Raw genomic sequence first — 20410 nt, 5'->3', positions numbered from 1 at the left:
AAAATGATCTTAATTTACTAGAACTAAATGAAAATATGACACTAAATAGGATGCAATGGAGAAAAAGGATTCATGTAGTTGACCCCGCGTAGTGGGATTAAGGCTTTGTTGTTGTTGTTGTTGTTGTTTTTGTTGTAGACACTTTCAAGCCTTTTCAAATTGTCATCGTTCTTATGTATATATTTATTAAATTTTATCCCACTGAGTCCAGAGGGAAAACAATTTCTGGGCAATAAATTGAAGAGCCTGTTAGTCTATTTTCAAGTCCACTATGGCTCATATAGCTTGTTGAGTGGGATCTTGAAATTCTAAGTAATCAGGGGAGGTTCTTCCATAGTTCTTAGCGAGCCCTCAAATTCTTTACAAGTCCTATGTAAGTTCAATAGTGTTCAATTTCTGTTAAGATTGCTTGCATGATACAATAGTGTTCATTCAATTCTTAAAATTGACGAGCCCTCAAATTCTTTACAAGTCCTATGTAAGTCCAATAGTGTTCAATTTCTGTTAAGATTGCTTACATGATACAATAGTGTTCATTCAATTCTTAAAATTGCATCTTTTCATTTCATTTAGTCTTTTCTTTTTCTTTCAATTAATCCTCTATGAGCTTGTACAGTCCAACTTATGCTAACTTCCTGATATCACTCTGATATAAGAGCCATCTAAGACAGTGTTGAGCCTACCCATAGCATCAAGAAAGCAGTGCAAAGTCAACGTTGTAAGGCAATGCAATTGTATCAAAAACTCACCGTGCAAGAGAAGACGCGCATTGGGTACTCACAAAGAAAATTTTGTAATACATAATTTTTCTTGTCGAATTAAAAAAACTGCATAAAAGACACACATTACTTCACGAAGTCCCCTGCAAGTGAGAGAGTGGGGATGAGAGCGGGGAGAAGCAATGAGAGAGCTATGAACGAATGGATGCTTGCAGGTGTAACGTGTTTTTAGGTCTTTTTTTATTTTAGCTAGTAAGGAGAAATAAGACAAGACATTAAGCGCAGCAGACATTACCTCCAATTGTAGATTGCTCATCATTTGTGAGCTTTTTTTTCCATCTTGTGTGTGAGAAAATTTCACGAATTTCCTCCCTTGCATAGATCTAGGCAATGTGTGCTCCGTCGAAAATTTGACGTTCAAGAAGTGCTGACAGTTTTTTTGCAAATGGATGATCTTTGAACAATTTAATTGCAATTAAGAAATTCAAACCTAATTTGCATGAAGTCGCGGCCTTGATCTATCAATTTTGTCGAGTTTGATCGAATTAATGGAGTCCCTTTTTCTTGTTTCTTTTCTAAATTTAGACACAATAGATGTGTCAGTGCAATCCGTTTTGTAAATGGGTAATATTTATGCACTTTCAAATAGATTTTCATCTGCTACTTATGCGCTGCGACAGATATTGTGGCATCCTTCTTAAGCATTTTCTGTGTATCGAGTACGTCGGCAAAGTATATTTTCCAAAATAGGTGATGTCGAGATGATCATAGTGCAATTAAGTCATTTCAAATCTAATGTGTGTGGCATTATGTTCATCAAGTAACACCGACTCTAAACAATTGAATTAAAAAAAATTACTAATTACATCCATCTGATCGGAAGTCATACAAAACCGGAAGGAAATTAATAACTAAACGAAATTAGGTTTTTAATAGAAGAATTTAGGGATTAATATAAGTTTAACAAACCACTGAGAAAAGAGAGAATCATCGACCTTCTTGAAATGCTAACCTTTTTTTGTTGTGTCCCATGGACAACGTGGCAATCATATAGGAGGAAAAAAAACTTGAGTAAGGCATTTAGCCAAACTTCAAGAGATTATTAATAAGGAATTATAGGTCCTATAATCTCCACCACAGTCATTTAAATTGATAAGTTTTCAAAAGTGCACTTTAAAGAACTCTTTAGTGGCCAAGCCATAAGACATGATATGTTGGCACATATCTTCAACCTCATGCACAAATTGATGGCAGGGCATAGCTTATTTGTCGCCAAGTGTAAAAGCCTATGTTAGAATAGTGCATGAGAATCACTCATGTTTTAGATATGACATTTGAGTTTTTGTTCAAATATCAGATCAATCAATGATATAATTAAAAAAAAAAAGAGGAAAAATTAAGGTGAGAGATTGCAACAATCTATTTATCATAGCGCACTTCCGAGTCATGACCCGACCTCCAGTAACAACACTTGTCCTTCATTAGGATAAGCACTTAGAACCATCTCCATTAGCAAAAGCCCATTATTATTTTATTTATTACTTTTATTTATTAAATTTCTTTTTTCTATATTATATTTTTGTTATTCATTATCATGTTATTATTATTATTATTATTATATATTAGTTGGTCAACAAAAATATTATTTGCACATTCAACATTCAAATTTCCATATAAAAAATTAAATAAGATTTGGACAATACTTGATATATTTTAAAAATAGTGAAAGTGACGAGGTCATTGCTTTTTATTTTCCAATTTTGGCAGGTCAAGAAATTATTCTATGTTTTGTTGGATAAGATTTATTATTTTGAGCTAATTTTGAATTCTATATAACTCCTATAGATGGTCATTGGTTTTCAAAACTAAATAATGAATCATTCCACCCTAATCTTTTTGATACCAAAGTTAACCCAAATCACAATAGAAATGCAATTATTATTGCAAAAATTCAAAAGGGAGTCTCAACAATGGTTATTAAAACAGGAATAAAACAACACAAAACACCAAACCCCCCTAAGGTGAAGACGAAAGTGGTGGATGTCGGTTGAGCAAAAGGTGGGTTGCTTGGCTGGGAGATGAGGACAGCAACATGAGGACTGGAGTGAGCTTACGGCAGCTGATAGGGATGTGGTAGGGGTTGCGACAGCGACAAGAGAAGGCTTGGGGGCTAGCGGCAGGGAAAAAGATGGTTGCAAGGTTCAAGGCAGCAAACCAGAAGGTTTCTGGTTGGCTGCAGGAAACAGGGAGGTCGGAGTTAGCGGTGGTGGCAGAAAGGTTGGAGTTAGCGACAGCGGGAAGGGGCTGGGATGGTAGCAGAAAGGAGGAAGAGATGTTGCGGGAAGAGGGGAGATACAAAGAGTACAGAGAGAACAGCTGGAGGGTCGTTTCCGGTGATCGACAACAAGATACGAGGACGTTGGCAAAGGAGAGAAGGTTGCGAAGGGTGGAAGAGTCGAGGATAATCATCACCTAAGAGGTAGATACAGTCGGAGCACCACTTATCCTCAAATACAGTTTTAAGAGGGGAAAACTAGGGATGCTAATGGTTGTCCTGATAGATACACAAAAAAATTGAGCCCTAATCACATCAATGAACATATTTATAATAATAGATAACTAGGAGGGGAAGACCACTCCTCTTGGGCGGCAGCCCTAAGCTAAACTTAGGGTCGGCCACATGACAAACCAGTTCAACACTTTTTAGTTGAACAAACAGGTTCAACCTCCTCCGGGTGATCCCCGCATCAGTCTCCCGAGGTTGGGGGAGCTTCAACCTCATTCGTTGAAGCTTCTAACTACAAGTTGAAAGTAACGTAACAGTTGCAATCTCCCGGTGTTGAGGATCTTCAGTTGTGGTCCAAGAAGCACATGGATCCCCACCTGGGAGCAAACCTCCATTTTGGTGGGTAACCTAATGCATTGAACCGGGGTTCCGTGACAAGTGTATTTTGCTAAATTCTACCAAAAACAACCCAAGGTTGGTTCAACCCAATCTGAGGTGACAGCTGTCTGAATCTCTCTGAATGGTGGCGGCCATGGTGGTGAGGTATTAATAGTAATGTCCTGAAATGTTGGCTGTCGTGATTGTACCATGTCTAGAATCAACATCTCAGTCCTATCATCCACTATCGCAACCAAAAGTGATCCCACCGATGCTTATCCGTTGGCAAAGGCACCAGTGATCTCGTACTCTATAGAAGATAGAAGGATAATGTGATTACCATCATTTGTGAAGGAGTAGATGCTCATAAACCCATCATGTCTTCTTACAATCAAATTTTAATGGTCTACCAAACAAGTGCCAAGTATCCATGGGCATCAAGTCGCACAACACTTGATCATGCAGCTGGCTTCCAATTGAATAGTCTATTAAGCACCTCCTGTCAATGTTGAATCTGTTCTCCTTCTTCGGTCATGTCAAAGAATGCGACTGGAAATGCCTTTGAGTCATAAGGCTTAATTTCTCCACCATCTACATAAACGTCACGTTCTTGCTGCTTCATCCAATGATGAGACTGCGAATCATTTCGTTCACAGTGCAATGGGTTTATAATATATTGTGGTGTAAGCTACTACGACTCATATCCTCAGCCTTTAGGACCCCTTGAACCATGAGCATCTCGCCCTCATCCGGTGGAAGATGATACACCCCACGCTATTCTTCAGCTGTCTCTTTGTCGCTAACCTTCTCAGCTGCACCATGCTCAGTAAAGGACACAACTCGGCTAGTCGGGAAATTAGAGGCGATGTGTCTAAATCCATGCATCTGAAGCACTTTTGAGCTTGGATTATAGTGGGTATGCTGCCCTGCTCAGACTTTTCACTCTGAGTGGCTCTATCATTATTCTGACCCGCCTTCTCAACTCCCTTAAGCATGCTCCTAATCTCCCACTGCGGGTGGCTACCTGAATGATCGTGGTTGTCTACTCTGTTTCTGCTATCTCTCAACTTTCAATGATAAGATTTGAACATCTCACAGTGACCAATAAGGCTTCAGCTCCACAACGTCACTGATAGCATGCTTCAAAACCCCAGATATCAGGCTATGGAATATTATTCTGGCTCAACCAACTCATACTTCATCTGCAACTGGTCAAATTTATTGTGAACTCCTCCATTGATGGGTCTCTCTGTTGTAGGTGATGAAGTCTCAAAAATATATCATTGTGATAATGCAGAGGTAGGTATTTTCACTGCATCTCTTTCCCTCTCTTACCTAGTAATCTTGTCATTGTCCTCTCTTTTTCTCTGCCTCTACAAGTTTTTCCACCGCAGGAAAGTGCTCTTTTTCAACTTGATGGCAGCAAGCTTCACCCTCTCATCTTCTGGCGCCTCCTTGTACTCAAAGATCCTCTCAACTAACTATAGTCATTTGATGAAATCGTCTGGATCCATACCTCCATCGAACTCTAGTGAATCCACCTTGACTCTGAAGTCTCTATATCCTCCATATGTTTCATCTTCTCTCAGCCTCCTTTGAAACTAAATTCGGAAGCATCATGGTCTATTTTCCTCATCACTAAATCCACCTTGTGGAAGGGATTGATCGTCCCTTCTGCCCCTTTGACTTTCAATGTCAAGATCAAAAGTAATTTCCCCCCGAGTGCCATCATCAATCTCTCGCTGTATCTCTTCCCGGGTAAGCTCGGACATATATCTCCTTGGAAGCATGGTAAGTGTTTGTGATTTGTGAGAGTGAAAAGAATAATTGGTGGTAGGAAAAAAAATATTTGGAAAAGGTTTGGGTATGGCGGATGCTAGAAAATCCTAGAATAAACCAAGGTTGGGCTAGCTCTAATATCAATTAATACCAAAGTTAACCCAAATCACAATAGAAATGCAATCATTTTTGTTAAAATTCAAGCGGGTTAAGACAAATGTTCTTAAAACAAAAATGAAACAGCACAAAACACCAATGATCTCCTAGGGTGAAGACAAAACTGGTGAATGTCGGCTGAACAAGAGGTGGGATGGTTGGCTGGGAGGGGAGATGAAGGCAACGAAAAGAGGGCAGGAGTGGGCTTACGACAGTTAGTGGGGATGTGTGAGGGGTTGCGACAGAAACAGGAGAAGTCTTGGGGGTTGGCAGCAAAAAGCAGGATGGTTGTAGGGTTTAAGACGGCAAGCCAAAAGGTTTGGGCTTGGCTGCAAGAACTAGGGAGGTCAGAGTTAGCGACAGCAACAGTAATGTTGGAGTTAATGGCAATGGGAAGAGGCTAGGACGGCAGCGGGAAGGAAGAAGAGACGGCGTGGGAGGGAGGCGAAAAGGACTACATGGAGAACAGTCGATGGGCCAGTTCTAGTGGGCGGCGGCAAGGTACGACAATCGCGACAGGGGGGGAGCAAATTGCACAGGGTGGGAGATTCGAAATTAATCGCCACCTTGAAGCGAGAAACTACCGGAGCACCACTCGTCATAGAATACAAACCTAAGATCGGCGGCAAGGTACGACAATCGCGACAGGGTGGGAGAGTCGAAATTAATCGTCACCTTGAAGCGAGAAACTGCCGGAGCACCACTCGTCATAGAATACAAACCTAAGAGAGAAAACAGGGGACGTCGACGGTTATCCTGATAGAAAACATGACAAAATTGAACCCAACCCTAATCAAAGCAAAAAACATTTTTATGATAATAGATAACTATGAGAGGGAGACCGCTCCACTTGGCCACATGCTGAACAAGTTCAACACCTTTACAGCTGAACCAGTTGGTTCAGCCTCCCCCAGGTGAGCCCCACGTCAATTCTAAGAACAGAGCCAGAAGAATATGAGCTTAAAGGCTTGTCGTTATCAACGATCCATCAAAAATATCCTTAAAAATAATGAATCATTCCATTCTAATCTTATCTCTCAACCACAGCTAATATATTTTTGTTGGTTGGCTTCATATATCTTATGATTTCACTTGTAACAACTATATAATTTGAAGTTTGTTAGTGAGTTTTGTTCACCGCCAAAAGCTCGGAGAACTTCGTAAAGTTTCTCTTGGCTAGAGTTTCACATATCTAGAACTAAGATGGAGGAGTGCCCTTTAAGAAAGATGTAATAATTTTTCTATTAGCTTACCAGTAATAGTGCGTTAGACAGGAGCCGAAAGGCAATTTAGTCTTTTCTTAATTATTATTGTTTGGTATAAATAAGGATTATTATGCTTAAGGTTAGGTATGTTGAGATTGATGTCTTGAGTATTAGGGTTAAAGTTTGGGAAAAAGACAACCGGCCTCTTGAATGTTGGGAGAGAATCACCTACCTCTCGAATTGTAAACTTATTTTTTATATAGTTGGCTTGCATGTTTTTTGTATCGATGGAGTAAAATAATTTGTTTTGCCCTAATTGTTGTGAAAATGTGTGTCTCGTTTACATAAAATTGGTATCAAAACATTCGATTTCGTGAAGGATAGTGGAGTACAAGGTGCAAGCTATTTTGTCCTAATCTCTGTGGAAACAAGAGCGGGATCGCAGTGTACAAGACCAAAATAGCGATACAGACCATGTATTGTCAAGATTCGAACCCCACGAACGGGATCAAAGAATTGAACCCGTGATACCGATGATCTCAAGCTAGTTGGGAAGCAAGCGACATGCCCGCTGAAGCAATTTGGGAAACAAAAAACAAGATCATCTTGATTCGACTACTAGAAGCCACATCAGGATCCCAACGAGCACTGGAAGCCAACTTCGAATCACAAGTTCCCTAGTTGTGATACGGTCGCAAAATGGGCACTGGGAAGCCAACAACAATATCGCTCGTGATCTAACCTCGCAAGACAGTCGTGATTCGAGCTAATTGGGAAGTTGCAGCTCACAGGAGTTCAATTTTCTTGATCAAAAACCATCCTGGGTGTAATGAAAGCTAAGAAAGTAGATATTTTAGAGAAAAAAATTAGAGGAAGATGTGAGACAAATCAGATATAAAATGGATGAGTGTTTCTTAGTCATGGAGGGGTTATTCTCGCCCATGGAAGAGAGATTCACGACCCTGAAAGAAATGATAAAGAAGATTGTGAAATTCCACGCAAACTTGTGGTCACCTGCCACGGGATCAAGTGACAGTGTCTACAGCGAAAACAAGTGGAAACAGTTGAAAGGAATAGTACGACAACCAGATGGCTGGAACAAACGGAAGCAAACAGGATCAAGCGAAGTTATTGGGAGAGGTACTCGATTTTGTTTCAAACCTGAGGCCGGACATTTCTTTCATCAGTGTGTGCCCATATCGCTACCCCCAGACACAGAAGGCTGAGATTGAGATATCAATCTGAGAGATATTGGAGGCCAGGATCATACAACACAGTGTGAGCCCCTTTTATGGTCTGACTTTGCTATTTAAGAAAAAAAGATGGGAGTTGGTGTTTGTGTGGATTATCGAGCAGTGAATAAAAAAACAATACCTAAAAAATTTTTCATCCCGGTAATCGATGAGCTACTTGACAACTTGTTTGGGTATGTAGTAGCATCCCAGATTGACTTGAAGTCAGGATACCAACAAATTCTAATATTACTGAAGAATATGTACAAGATGGTGTTCAAACTCATGAGGATCACTACAAATTTCTGATTAAATAGAAAGGATTGTTAGATTGACACATCGTGGAAGCCATTTAACTTGAAACAGTAGCAATTTCTTTTTTTCCACCTTGTGAACTTCGTGTCTTTTTGAGAGGAGAATGATGTTAGACTGGCGCCTAAAGACAATTTAGTCTTTTATTAGTTATTATTGTTTAGTATAAATAAAGGTTATTATGCTTATGTTAGATACAATGAGATTTTTTTCTTGGGTATTAGACTTATGGTTTGGGGATAGATCGTCTACCTCTCGAATTGTAGGTTGGGAGAAAATCACCTACCTGTTGAATCGTAGATTTATCTTTTATGTATTTCAGTTGTGTATTTGTATCGGTGAAGTAAAATGTTTTGTTTTGCCCTAATTGTTGTGGAAATTTGTGCCTCGTTCGTATGAAAGTGTTGGGCCATAAAATACGAAACAAAATGTGCTTAACCCAAGATGTAGGTCAAGTGTTGAAACATAGAATATAGTCATGTCCCTCCAAATTTAGATTCAAATATGTGCCTTTTTTACTTATTTATTTTAATGCTCATGTTTACGTGGTGCTAAGCATGGTATATAGCTACATCTTTCTTTAGTAAATTATTATACTTGTAATTAATTGTAATAACTTCAAATCCAATATTGCGACATCACCATCACCAATATATCTCAGTAGTAGATTAGTGATGAATGATTTTATGTGAATCATAACTTGTATAACTGAGTAAATCAATGGCATTGTGCTTACCAACCACATACATCTAGCTTACTTCCATTCATGCACCAAAGGACAATTATTTGGTTGCATTTATAAGTTGATTTAATTGTTCACAAATTTGGTTGTTGATCATAAATAGTGTGATACCTTTCAGAGTGTGTTTGTCAAGTGAACACTGTTATATTGGAATAGCACATCCTTTGCACTCTCACCTACACGTGTGTTTTTATTAATTTGATTATATTACACAAGTTGATTGTGAGGGAGTAAATTAAAAGGGTTTTGATAGAAATCTTCTGTCATAAATTATCAAAAGAGAAGCTTGAGTAAGACCTATTGGGAAAGATGTAAGAAGGGATATTAAAAGTCGATTAATTTTAATCAATTACCAATTTCAAATTTAAATGTCACAAGCTAAAGCCTTCTACTTTAGAAAAATAGAAGCCAATTTATCTACAGTTCAAAATAAGTTCTCTAAGTTCAAAAATATCATCCAAAAGGATCATAAATCCCTTTAAATTATAGATAACATTCTCTTAAATATAAGAAATATCCTTGATTTACTTCAATAAAGCTGGACGAACACTATAAATAAGTGGGAGAAATTCTCGGAGTTAATTTTTGGGGTAAATTTTGAATCTTGTAATTTAACTCTCTCTACCTCCTTCTTGGGTATTCCCTCTTATTTTAGAATTTTAAATCTAAAATTCATAATCAAGCACCTCCTCAATTCATATTTGTAAATTTACTCTTCCATGTTTAGTCATGTATCTTTCCATGAAACCTACTTGTTTACCATCTGATAATTAGAACAATTTGAAGCAACAGTTCTCACAAAAATGAACAAGGACAATAAGAGAAATTAGCAAAACTACCTGTGCATAATCCAAGCAACAGTAAGAATGGGTATGCATCTTATTCTTCTCATCACCATCTTTAATAGATTGTTGACCATCAGCAGTAGCCGCAACTGCAGCATTATATATTTTCACGCCCTTGGCAGTCTAAGATAATATATAGAGATAATCATTAGATGAAATACGGATTATAGATATCTGTTTACAAAGAAACAAATTTTTAACCAAGAAAATTTCATTGAATGCATAGATCTTCGGAGCAAATAAATATAAAATATTTACTCATAAGGGATCATTTTGATAGCGAACTGAAACTAAAAAAGCATTCATATCAAGAAAAACAAATAAAATTTTACAAGATCTACAACTATGCGCAATTTGCACTTCTTGGAAGAGCCTCGCATAAGATCTATAACTAATTTCTAAAGACCAATATAAGGTTATTTTGTGATGCATGTCACTTAGTAGAGTGCCACATTTCACTCCTTAAAGTCATGAAAAAATTGTCTTTCCACTTTCTACAATGTCTTCGAGGATTCTTGCATCCTCACCACACTATCATAATCTTAAACACATAAAATTCAAATCATGAAGCAGAAGTCATGCATAGTTGAAAAAGTGTTTGAAACATCCTCCATCAATTAATCCATTAAAATCTATTAAGATGATCTAGCGAGTTATAAGGGATAATTTGGCTGAAGAGAAAGTTAAACAAAGGGAGAGAGGTTAAGAAAGTTGGACGGCTTCCTTTACAATTTTCTAAATCTACTATGTTCATTTATTAAATTTGATCCCAAGATAATCTTGCTTAAAGTGTTAAGACTTAACTCATTCGGTTGGAGAGCAACTGTACAACTAGTTGTGTCAAAAATCATCCCAACATGATTGCTCGACACAAACGCAAAATGAAATGTTTGGTTCCAACAAACTTTGCAGGGTTTGAGTCAAGTATGGGTTAGCACCAAAAGTGACCCGAAAAATATAAGCATGATTGAGATTAAGTTCATTTCAAAACAAAAATTAGAATTTTTAATTAATCTAATGAGGTGATTCTTCTCAAGTGAAAACTCAAATCTAAAAGCAGTTTTTGCTGATTTTTTGTCTGCCTATTTTGTGTCCAGTTAATAGTAAGTCAATATGACCCAACTACTTATCACATATGGATGAGTTGATTTCGAGTTTCATTGAATTGTGCTCATTGAAGTTTTCAACTCATTCAAAAAAGAGGTGTTTCAAGTTGTCATAGTGTTATTTTTCATTGAAAATAAATTAGTTCAATTAACATGAATTAGCACCCTAAGTGCATCTCAATCAACAAGATCGAAAAGAAAGGTAACAATTAGCTAGAAATCATCCATCGAACTTCAATCCTTCTTGCTTCTCAAAATCTAACAAGAGGACTGCCCACACTAATAAAGGTTGAATCAAGTTAAATATGAAATGCATTATTGCTGCATAGATAATTAAATTTGATATAGCATAAAAAATAAAGTATGAAAAAATGGCAGTTATTGAAATTTGTAAGGATTTATTATATTAGCAGAAAAAAATACTAAAAATCAATAAAATTCTTTGGCATATATCTGGCACAATTTAAGTCGAGTATTTTAAATGTTTGGTTGAGATGGTTTCATTATTATTAATGAAAATTTGTAGATTAAGTTAACTTGATTACTGAAAAAAGTAATTGTGTAATTACATCAAACAGTAAAAATGACAATTTTAGGATGCATAAATTAAACCTGCTCAATGGTGGATTAAATAAAACAGGATCAAAGCTTGTTAATGTTACGCCCAAGCATGACACGAGTGACCCTGCATTCATTAGGTTGGGCCAAGCCAACAAACAACCAAACTTGGATCTTTTAAAAAATTTAACACTAGCATTTAAAAATATCAATATTTTCTACATACAAGCACACAATTTTCATATTCAGGCTACGATAGGTAATGGAGCAAAGAGCCATGGTGATGCGCTTGTACCATATTACTGGATTATGCGACAAAACCTTCCATCTCTTAGTTAAAATTTGATCAATTTTGATGTGGCAATTCATTAAAAGACATTAAATGAGGTAGGTAATAAAGCTATTAACTGCTAGCAGACACAAATTGAAATAGAATACACTAATGCAATTTAATCAATCAGACTAAAATGAATTCATATCACGCAGCCAGTTCCCCGTCACTATGTTAAGTATCGGCCAACTACTATGAGCTGATCCAAGCGTCCTAATCACCGCATAAGCTCTGTTTCAAGCAAATAAAAGACTACAGCCCATAATTATAGCATCATTATTAATGATAAATAACCATAGAAAAATATAGAATAGGAATGATAATTGTTTCATTGACCATCTTATTGTAGTTTCGTAAACATAAATAATAAATTCAATTGAATTTATTAACCAAAAAAATTTATCTAAATTTATTAATTTCAGTTTTTTATGTTGCCAAGCATTAAGCAAAGCGCACAGTTTCGTTGAATAATTGATGTTTAATGTTAGCCATGAACTTTAAAAAAAAAAAAGAAAAAAGAAAGTAGGCAGATATGATGAATTAAATGATTACTAGAAACAAAAGTGACAATTTATTTTTTTTCAGGTAATTGTACTTTTTTTGCAACATCGCTTCAAATAATCTCCATCAACTACTCATATTTCCATGAAAAACAGCTTCTCTCAAACATGCAAACAAAAAGAAATCGCAAACTAAAAAAGCATGAAAATGCAGCAAATCTTCTTAATGTAAGAACCCATATATTGACGTAAAGAAGAAAATCAAGATCTCACAGATTTATTTAAAGGAAGAAATCAAGATCCCATGGGCTTCATGCAAAGCATGAAACAAGCATCGCAAGGATTCATGCCAAAGAAGAAAAGTCAGGATCCCTCAAATGCATGGAAATAAAAAAACTAGGATCCAACAAATTAATTAACAAAGAAGAAAATTCACACTGTTTAAAATTTAAATTAAATTGTATAGCTGCAAATATTTTCTTATTTCATTTGTAGATCAGTTTATATAGTCTAGTATCAAGTACTTTGTGGAATAAGAAATAATTCCTTCAATTGTGTCTCCTCGCAACCTTTATTGTTTCATGTGCCAAATCAGATCACAACCTTCATAGTTTTAATAGGAAACTAAAGTTTTTGGAGAGCTTTTGTAGCGCGGTTTAAGCAAATCAGACCACATGACGATAGCATATGCTCAAGCAAGGCCATCAACTTGGCCAAATAAAAAGGAAGTTTAATAAAGAAGAAATTGGAAAACTTTGAAAATCACTACAACAACAGCAACAAGCCTTTATCACATTAAATAGTCGGCTATATGAATTCTTTTTCTCCATCATGTCTATTGAGTGACATATTTTCATTCAATTCTAATAAATTAAGATCATTTTTTATACAACATGTCAATTCTTTTTAGGTCTACCTCTACCTTTCTTAAAATAAGCCAAATCTAAAACATAAACTCCCTTAACAAGATCATCAGCTGCTCGACGTTTAATGCGATCAAACCATCCAAGACGATCTCTCTAATCTTATCTTCCACTAGAGTTTCCAAGTGTAAAGCCACTCATCCACATATGTCTTCTCATCTCAACAACACTCAAGTTAGTTTTATGGATCATCAGCTCCTCGACGTTTAATGCGACCAAACCATCCAAGACGATCTCTCTAATCTTATCTGCCACTAGAGTTTCTAAGTGTAATGCCACTCATCCACATAAGTCTTCTCATCTCAACAACACTCAAGTTAGTTTTATGCTTCTCTTTTATAGGCCAACATTCTGCGTCATAAAACATTGCAGGTCTTACCACCATCTTATAAAATTTTCCTTTTAAGTCTAAGCGGTACTTTTCTATCACACAATAGGCCTGATGCATTGCCCCACTTCAAGCATCCAACTTGAATTCTACTAATAGCATCCCTATCTATATCACCAACACTTTGAACAATAGGCCTGAGATATCTAAAACGTTGACTCCTTTTAATAATTTGGTCACCCATTTTACAACTCTGCCACTAAATCTACTACTACTAAAATTATATTCCATTTATTTAATTTTATATCTACTCAAACGAAGGTCTTTAGACACTAAAGTTGACCCCCATAATTCATGTTTTTCCTGAACCGTTTCTCTAGTCTTATCCACCAAGATATCATCAACGAAAAGCAAACATCAAGATACATTCTCACGTAAATGTCCAGTAAGAGCATCCATAACAAAAACAAAAAGATATGGGCTTAAAGTCGATTCCAGTTGTAATCCAACAAAAATAGGAGATACTTGGTCAAACCTTCTTCTAGTCGAATAAAAGTAACAACTCTAGTATACATTTTTTAATGACTTGAATGTAAGTCATATCAACACATTTCTTTTCTAGAACTTTTCAAAGAAACTCTTGGAACCTTATCATAAACTTTTTCTAAATTTTTCTAAATCAACAAAAATGATATGCAGATCCTCCTTACTCTTTTTGTACATCTTCATCAAACCTCTCAATAAATGTATAGCTTTCATAGTAGGTTTGCACGGTATAAATCCAAACCGATGTTCAATTAGTCTCCCAAAATTTTAATGTATGACACATTAACTTAATTACTCTATAATTTGCGTCCTCTTATGCATCTATTTTATTCTTAAAAATATGAACGAAAATACTCTTCCTCTACTAGTCATACATCTTTTTATCTTTCAAAATAATACTAAAAAGTTTAGTATGCCAACAAATCCACAAATCTTCTAAATATTTTCACACTTCTATTAAGTTATCATCAGGTCCTACTGACTTTCCACCCTCATTTTCTTTAAAACCTCCTCAGCTTCCTTATTATTAATAGGACGGTAAAAATAAAAAAATATATTATTATAAATAATATTAAGATCACTAAAGTCAATCATATTTGATAAATTTTAAATGAAAAATTTATCAAAATATCTCACCCACTAATGTTGTGTACCCTCATCAAAGAAAAACACTTTTTTTTTATTTCCACATTTAATACACTTTACTTGAATTAATTTTTTTTTTTCTTATCTCTTTGTTTGCCTATTTTGTACATGTATCTTTCAAACTATTTATTATCTAATAAAACATATAGACCACTAAAAGCAGAATTCTTAACATCACAAAGATGATTAAAAAGCCAAAACCAATGGTACCTACTCCTTAGCACTGTCAAAATAAACATGCCATTTTTTTATGAACCGAAAGACTCATGTTGCAATCAATAGCCCCTATATCAATGATTCAAAAGTCACATATCAATGATACAACAATATCTCATCAAATTTCAAAGAGTCTCAAGAATGATCTATATCTTTTATTTCCTCCCGTAAAACATATACGATTTTATCATCATCATCTTAGTCACCCTTCATTTGAAATTTTAAAAGTTATATTCGTCGCTAAATTTAAAAAATCTGCAGTGTTATGCTTGTGAATTTGCAAAGCACAAACGTGTCTTTTACTGGGTACTAATGAAACAAGTTATCCTCCTTTTATATGATTCATAATGACATATGAGATGTTTCTACTATTCCTAAAATAACACATAATAATAGGTTTGTTTATTTCATCAATGATTGCACTAGATATCCCTACTTAGATCCAAATTTGATATAAGCACTCTCATTTACACTTTGCATAATCCATAACCAAATTGAAGATAGAATTAAAAAAAATTTTATCTAACAATGTTGAGGACTATTCTAACCAAAGTTCAAACGCGATATTTTCAAAAAAAAATAATAATAATAATTCAGACGTCTTCTTGTAATAATACTCTTCAACAAAATGAGGTTATAGATAAGAGAAATGGTCACTTGCTAACCATAACCATAGCCTTCTCATTCCGACACAATGTTCCAAAATCATAATGGGAAAAGGTTCTCCTTACATCAACTCACATCATAAATAGGTTGCCTCCTAAATTTTGGAGTTCCAAACACCAATAAAAATACTCACTCAGTATTATCCCAATTATTATCCCAATTTGTAAAACATAAACAAACTTATACCGCAAATCTTCGGCATGTCTACACAGGTTCATAGTAGTAATAGATAGAAACTCGGCACAATAGCAATGATTGTATCTTCGTGGGTTAGCCAACTTCACTAGATTATGTTGATGATAAAACTATAAAAAAAATCAATAAGCATTTACATACATAGCACACAATTCATATGTATTTATGTATCTCACATCTAAATTTCCATATTTACACAAATAACAATCATGTTTTTAATATCATATAAAAAACAGCTCTATTACGCAGTGTTATCAAAGTGCAAAGTACAATGCGATGCATAAGACTTTATTTTTGCTTCAAATCGCAAAGTGCAAAGCAAATCGGCGCTTTTATTAACAAAGACTTTCATAGGTTATATAAAACTATTAATGCAAAACTACATTCACTAACAATTGTAAAATAATATGGCCTAAAAGTCGACATAAAATAAAATAAAAATGTCATATAATACTTAACTTGAAGGCAAACGCTAAGAGTGAAGCTACAAATTAGAATTTTGAACAATTTTTAATAGATTTCAGCAATGATTAAATACTTGAAAATTGCAAAAAAAAAAACTACAAATTAACTTCGATGCTATGAAGCGCGCTTTAGTGAAGCAAAGTGGTCGTCATGTGCTTTCCTCTTGAAGCGCGCTTTTAAAAACAATGCTATTACTTTAAAAGTGAATACACCTTTTCATACATACCAAAGAGCAATGTATGTATATATGAAAGTTTAGATGTGAGATATGTAAATATGAAAATTTAAAGAGATACATTGAAAGGCATGCATATGATACAATCTTCTTATTTTTAGAGCCCATAAATTCAGGCAAAGAAGATAATCATAATACCACAAATACATATCAAATAGTAAAATTCATTCAAGGGTAGAAGCGGATCTCATAGATCCATGTAAAAGAATTAAATTAAGATCCATTAATTGATGAAAAGAAGAAAATTAGGATCCCATGAAGTCATGCTAAGAAAGGAAATCTTCAGCATGTTTCAAAAAATTTATTTATTTATATAGCTATAATTATTTCTTATTTCATTCACCAATAAATGGTTACTGCTTGAAGATATATATTTCTTTATGCTCGATATTTATTAACTCAATTAAAATGAGTAAAAGTGCAGGTAGGCTTACCATAAAAGATCGGGTCTAATTGGATTAATTGATCAAGTTTACTCTGACTTCTCAAAATTGAGTATTTATGTCCGAAAATAACTCATATATAACTCACATATAGTTGATATACTAGTGCAAAACTTAAAACTAAAAAATTTAAAAACCACTTCATCTAAAAAGCTAACAAGAAACAAACCATAATGGTACAATCTTGACTAGTATTATAATTGCAGTGCTTCAATATTCAACATAAATTAAGAAAAAAATAATAATCCAACTGCCTTTAAAGAGGAACTGCTCTAAAAACATTTTTTACTATTAAATGTCTTTTTTTTCCCTTTCAAGTTATTAAACCATAGCTCCTAAAATGAGTCACCCATAATAAGTAACTCAAAGTTTGACAAAGTAAGATTTAGTACACTAAGGCCCCCTTTGGGGCGGCTGTTTTAGCACATCGCAGCAGCGGACCGCAACATTTCATCATTTGGGGCGACTTTTTAATCGCAGCACTGCCGCCGCGCAGCAAAAAATGGGATGTGGGATTGACCCTGCGGCCCGCATTTATTCTCAAGTTTTTTACGCCCATACCCCTCTTTCGGCCCCGCATTCCTGTTTTCTGCTCTTTCTATTTCCCGCGGAACTTCTTCTTCCTCTGCTCTAACCGACGTGCCAGAGTCCACATTATTGCGGTATCCCCTCCCCCTATATTGTTTTGAGACATTTCCTTTCTCGTTGCTCTACACTGTGTAGATTCGGGTGTTTTTTTTTTCTTTTTTTGGTGCTTCTATATGGTGATGGTTTTGGTGTTGTGGATCTTTCCCTGATTTTTTTTTTTGTCTCACTGCTAATAGCAAATATGTATAGTTTCATTCCATGTCACTGAAATTTATTAGTGATATCACCTAGGGCATTCTCCTGGTCAGAGAAGTATATTTCCACCCACTGCGAAATGAGGCAGCGAAGTAGAAGGAATGAGACATTGATGTGAGCCGTGTTTTTCTTGTTTTTTAGCCTCACAGCTAGTAGAAAATATGTCTAAATTGATTAAAAGCCACTGAAATTTACTAGTGGTACCACCTGTGGCATTCTGATGAGAAGAGAAGTATATTTCCACACACACACACACTATGAAATGAGGCAGAAAAATAGAGAGAATGATACAGTGATGTGAGACATCTTTTTCGTTTTTTTGTTTGACCTCACGGCTAATAGCAAATATACATAATACATTACATGCCACTAACATTTACTAGTGATACTACCTATGGCAATCTGATAAAAATAGAAGTATATTACTCCCGCACACACACACTGTGAAATAAGACAGAGAAGTTGAAAGAATGAGACAGTAATGTGAGCCATGTTTTTTTTTTTTTTTTGACCTCATAGGTAGTTACAAATATATCTAAGTTCATTCAAAGAAATTTACTAGGGGTATCACCTGGGGCATTTTTATGATAAGGGAAGTATATTTCACACACACACTGTGAAATGAGCATAGAAGTAGAAAGAATGAGACAGTGATGTGAGCCATGTTTTTTTTTTCTTTTTTCTTTTTTTGGCCTCACAGCTAGTAGCGAATATCTATAATGTCATTCCATGCCACTGAAATTTACTAGTGGTATCACCTGAGGCATTCTGATGAGAAGAAAATTATATTTATCACACACACATACACACCGTGAAATGAGTCATAAAAGAAAGAATAAGATATTTATGTGAGGAATGTTTTTATTTTTTTTTTTCGCATCATAGATAGTTACAAATATGTATACTTTCACTTTCAGCCATTGAAATTTACAAGTTGTCTCACAACTAGTAGCAAAGATGTATAATGTGATTCGAATCCACTGAAATTTTACTAGTGGTACCACTTGTGGCATTCTGATGATAAGAGAATTATATTTCTCCGACACACATTGTGAAATGAGGCAGAGAAATAGAAATAATGAGACAGTGATGTGAGCCATGTTTTTATTTTGTCTCACAGCTAGTAGCAAATATGCATAATACCATTCCATGCAACTCAAGTTTACTAGTGGTACCACCTGTGACATTCTGATGAGAAAAGAAGTATAATTCTCACACACACACTGTGAAATGAGTCATAGAAGAATAAAGAATAAGACAATTATGAGAACAATATTTTTTTTTATTTGATATCACAGCTAGTTGCTAATATGAATACTTTCATTCTCAGCCATTGAAATTTACTAGTGGCCTCACAGCTAGTAACAACTATGCATAATATTATTTCATGTCAATGAAATTTACTAGTGATACTAACTGTGACAATCTGATAAAAAAGAAGTATATTACTCTCACACACACTATGAAATGAGGCAAAGAAGTAGAAAGAATGAGGCAGTGATGTGAGCATTGTTGTTCTATTTTTTTAGTCTCACAGCTAGTAACAAATATATATACTTTCATTCCCAGCCACTGAATTTTACTAGCGGTACCACATGTGGCATTCTGATGAGAAAGGAAGGATATTTCTCAGACACATACTGTGAAATGAGTCATATAAGAAGAAAGAATGAGACAATTATGTAAGCAATTTTTTTTTTTTTACATTACAGTTAGTTGCTAATATATATACTTTCATTCCCAGCAATTGAAATTTACTAGTGGTCTCACAACTAGTAGCAACTATGCATAATACAATTCCATGTCACTAAAATTTACTAGTGACACTACCTGTGACAATCTGATGAAAAAAGAAGTATATTACTCCCACACACACTGTGAAATGAGATAGAGAAGTAGAAAGAATGAGTCAGTGATGTGAGTAGTATTTTTTTTTTGCCTCACAGTTAGTAGCAAATATGTATATTTTCATTCTCAGCCACTAAATTTTACTAGTGGTACCACCTGTGGCATTCTGATGAAAATAGAAGTATATTTCACACACAACTGTGAAGTGAGTCATAGAAGAAAAAAGAATGAGACAGTTATGTAAACAATGTTTCTCTCTTTTTTTGCATCACAGTTAGCTGCAAATATGTATATTTTCATTCCCAACCATTGAAATTTACTAGTGGTCTTACAGCTAGTAGCAAAGATGTATAATATGATTCGAATCCAATAAAATTTTACTAGTAGTACCACCTGTGGTATTCTGATGAGAAGAGAACTATATTTCTCTCACACAGACATTGTGAAATGAGGCATAGAAGAAGAAAGAATGAGACTGTGTAATTTCTTTCAAAGCCACTGAAATTTACTCTTGACATCACCCGAGGCAATGTGATGATAAGATAAGTATATTTCTCACACACACACTGTGACAGTCGGATTGAAATGAGACGGAGAATTGTATTTTTGTTTTCTTTTTGAATGCTTTTACTCATGTCGGTTTGTTTTTTTTTTTTTTTTTTTAATATTGTTGAAAAAAAATATGAAA

The 20410-nt window shown here is 35.1% G+C and overlaps 1 protein-coding gene across 1 annotated transcript in view; it reads right to left on the bottom strand.

The window, feature by feature from the left end:
• Window positions 1-20410, bottom strand: part of LOC110028180 (general transcription factor IIE subunit 1) — a 66033-nt gene that overhangs the window by 25375 nt on the left and 20248 nt on the right. The window contains exon 5 of the mRNA XM_020729923.1: window positions 9869-9997. Coding sequence (XP_020585582.1) covers window positions 9869-9997 — 129 coding nt within the window. The remainder of the gene's footprint in view (window positions 1-9868; window positions 9998-20410) is intronic.

Source organism: Phalaenopsis equestris, unplaced genomic scaffold (assembly GCF_001263595.1).
Source record: "Phalaenopsis equestris unplaced genomic scaffold, ASM126359v1 Scaffold000500, whole genome shotgun sequence".
In the NCBI taxonomy this organism is placed as follows: domain Eukaryota; kingdom Viridiplantae; phylum Streptophyta; class Magnoliopsida; order Asparagales; family Orchidaceae; genus Phalaenopsis; species Phalaenopsis equestris.
Note: the sequence above shows the minus strand (reverse complement) of the source record. Positions and strands in the feature narration are given on the sequence as shown.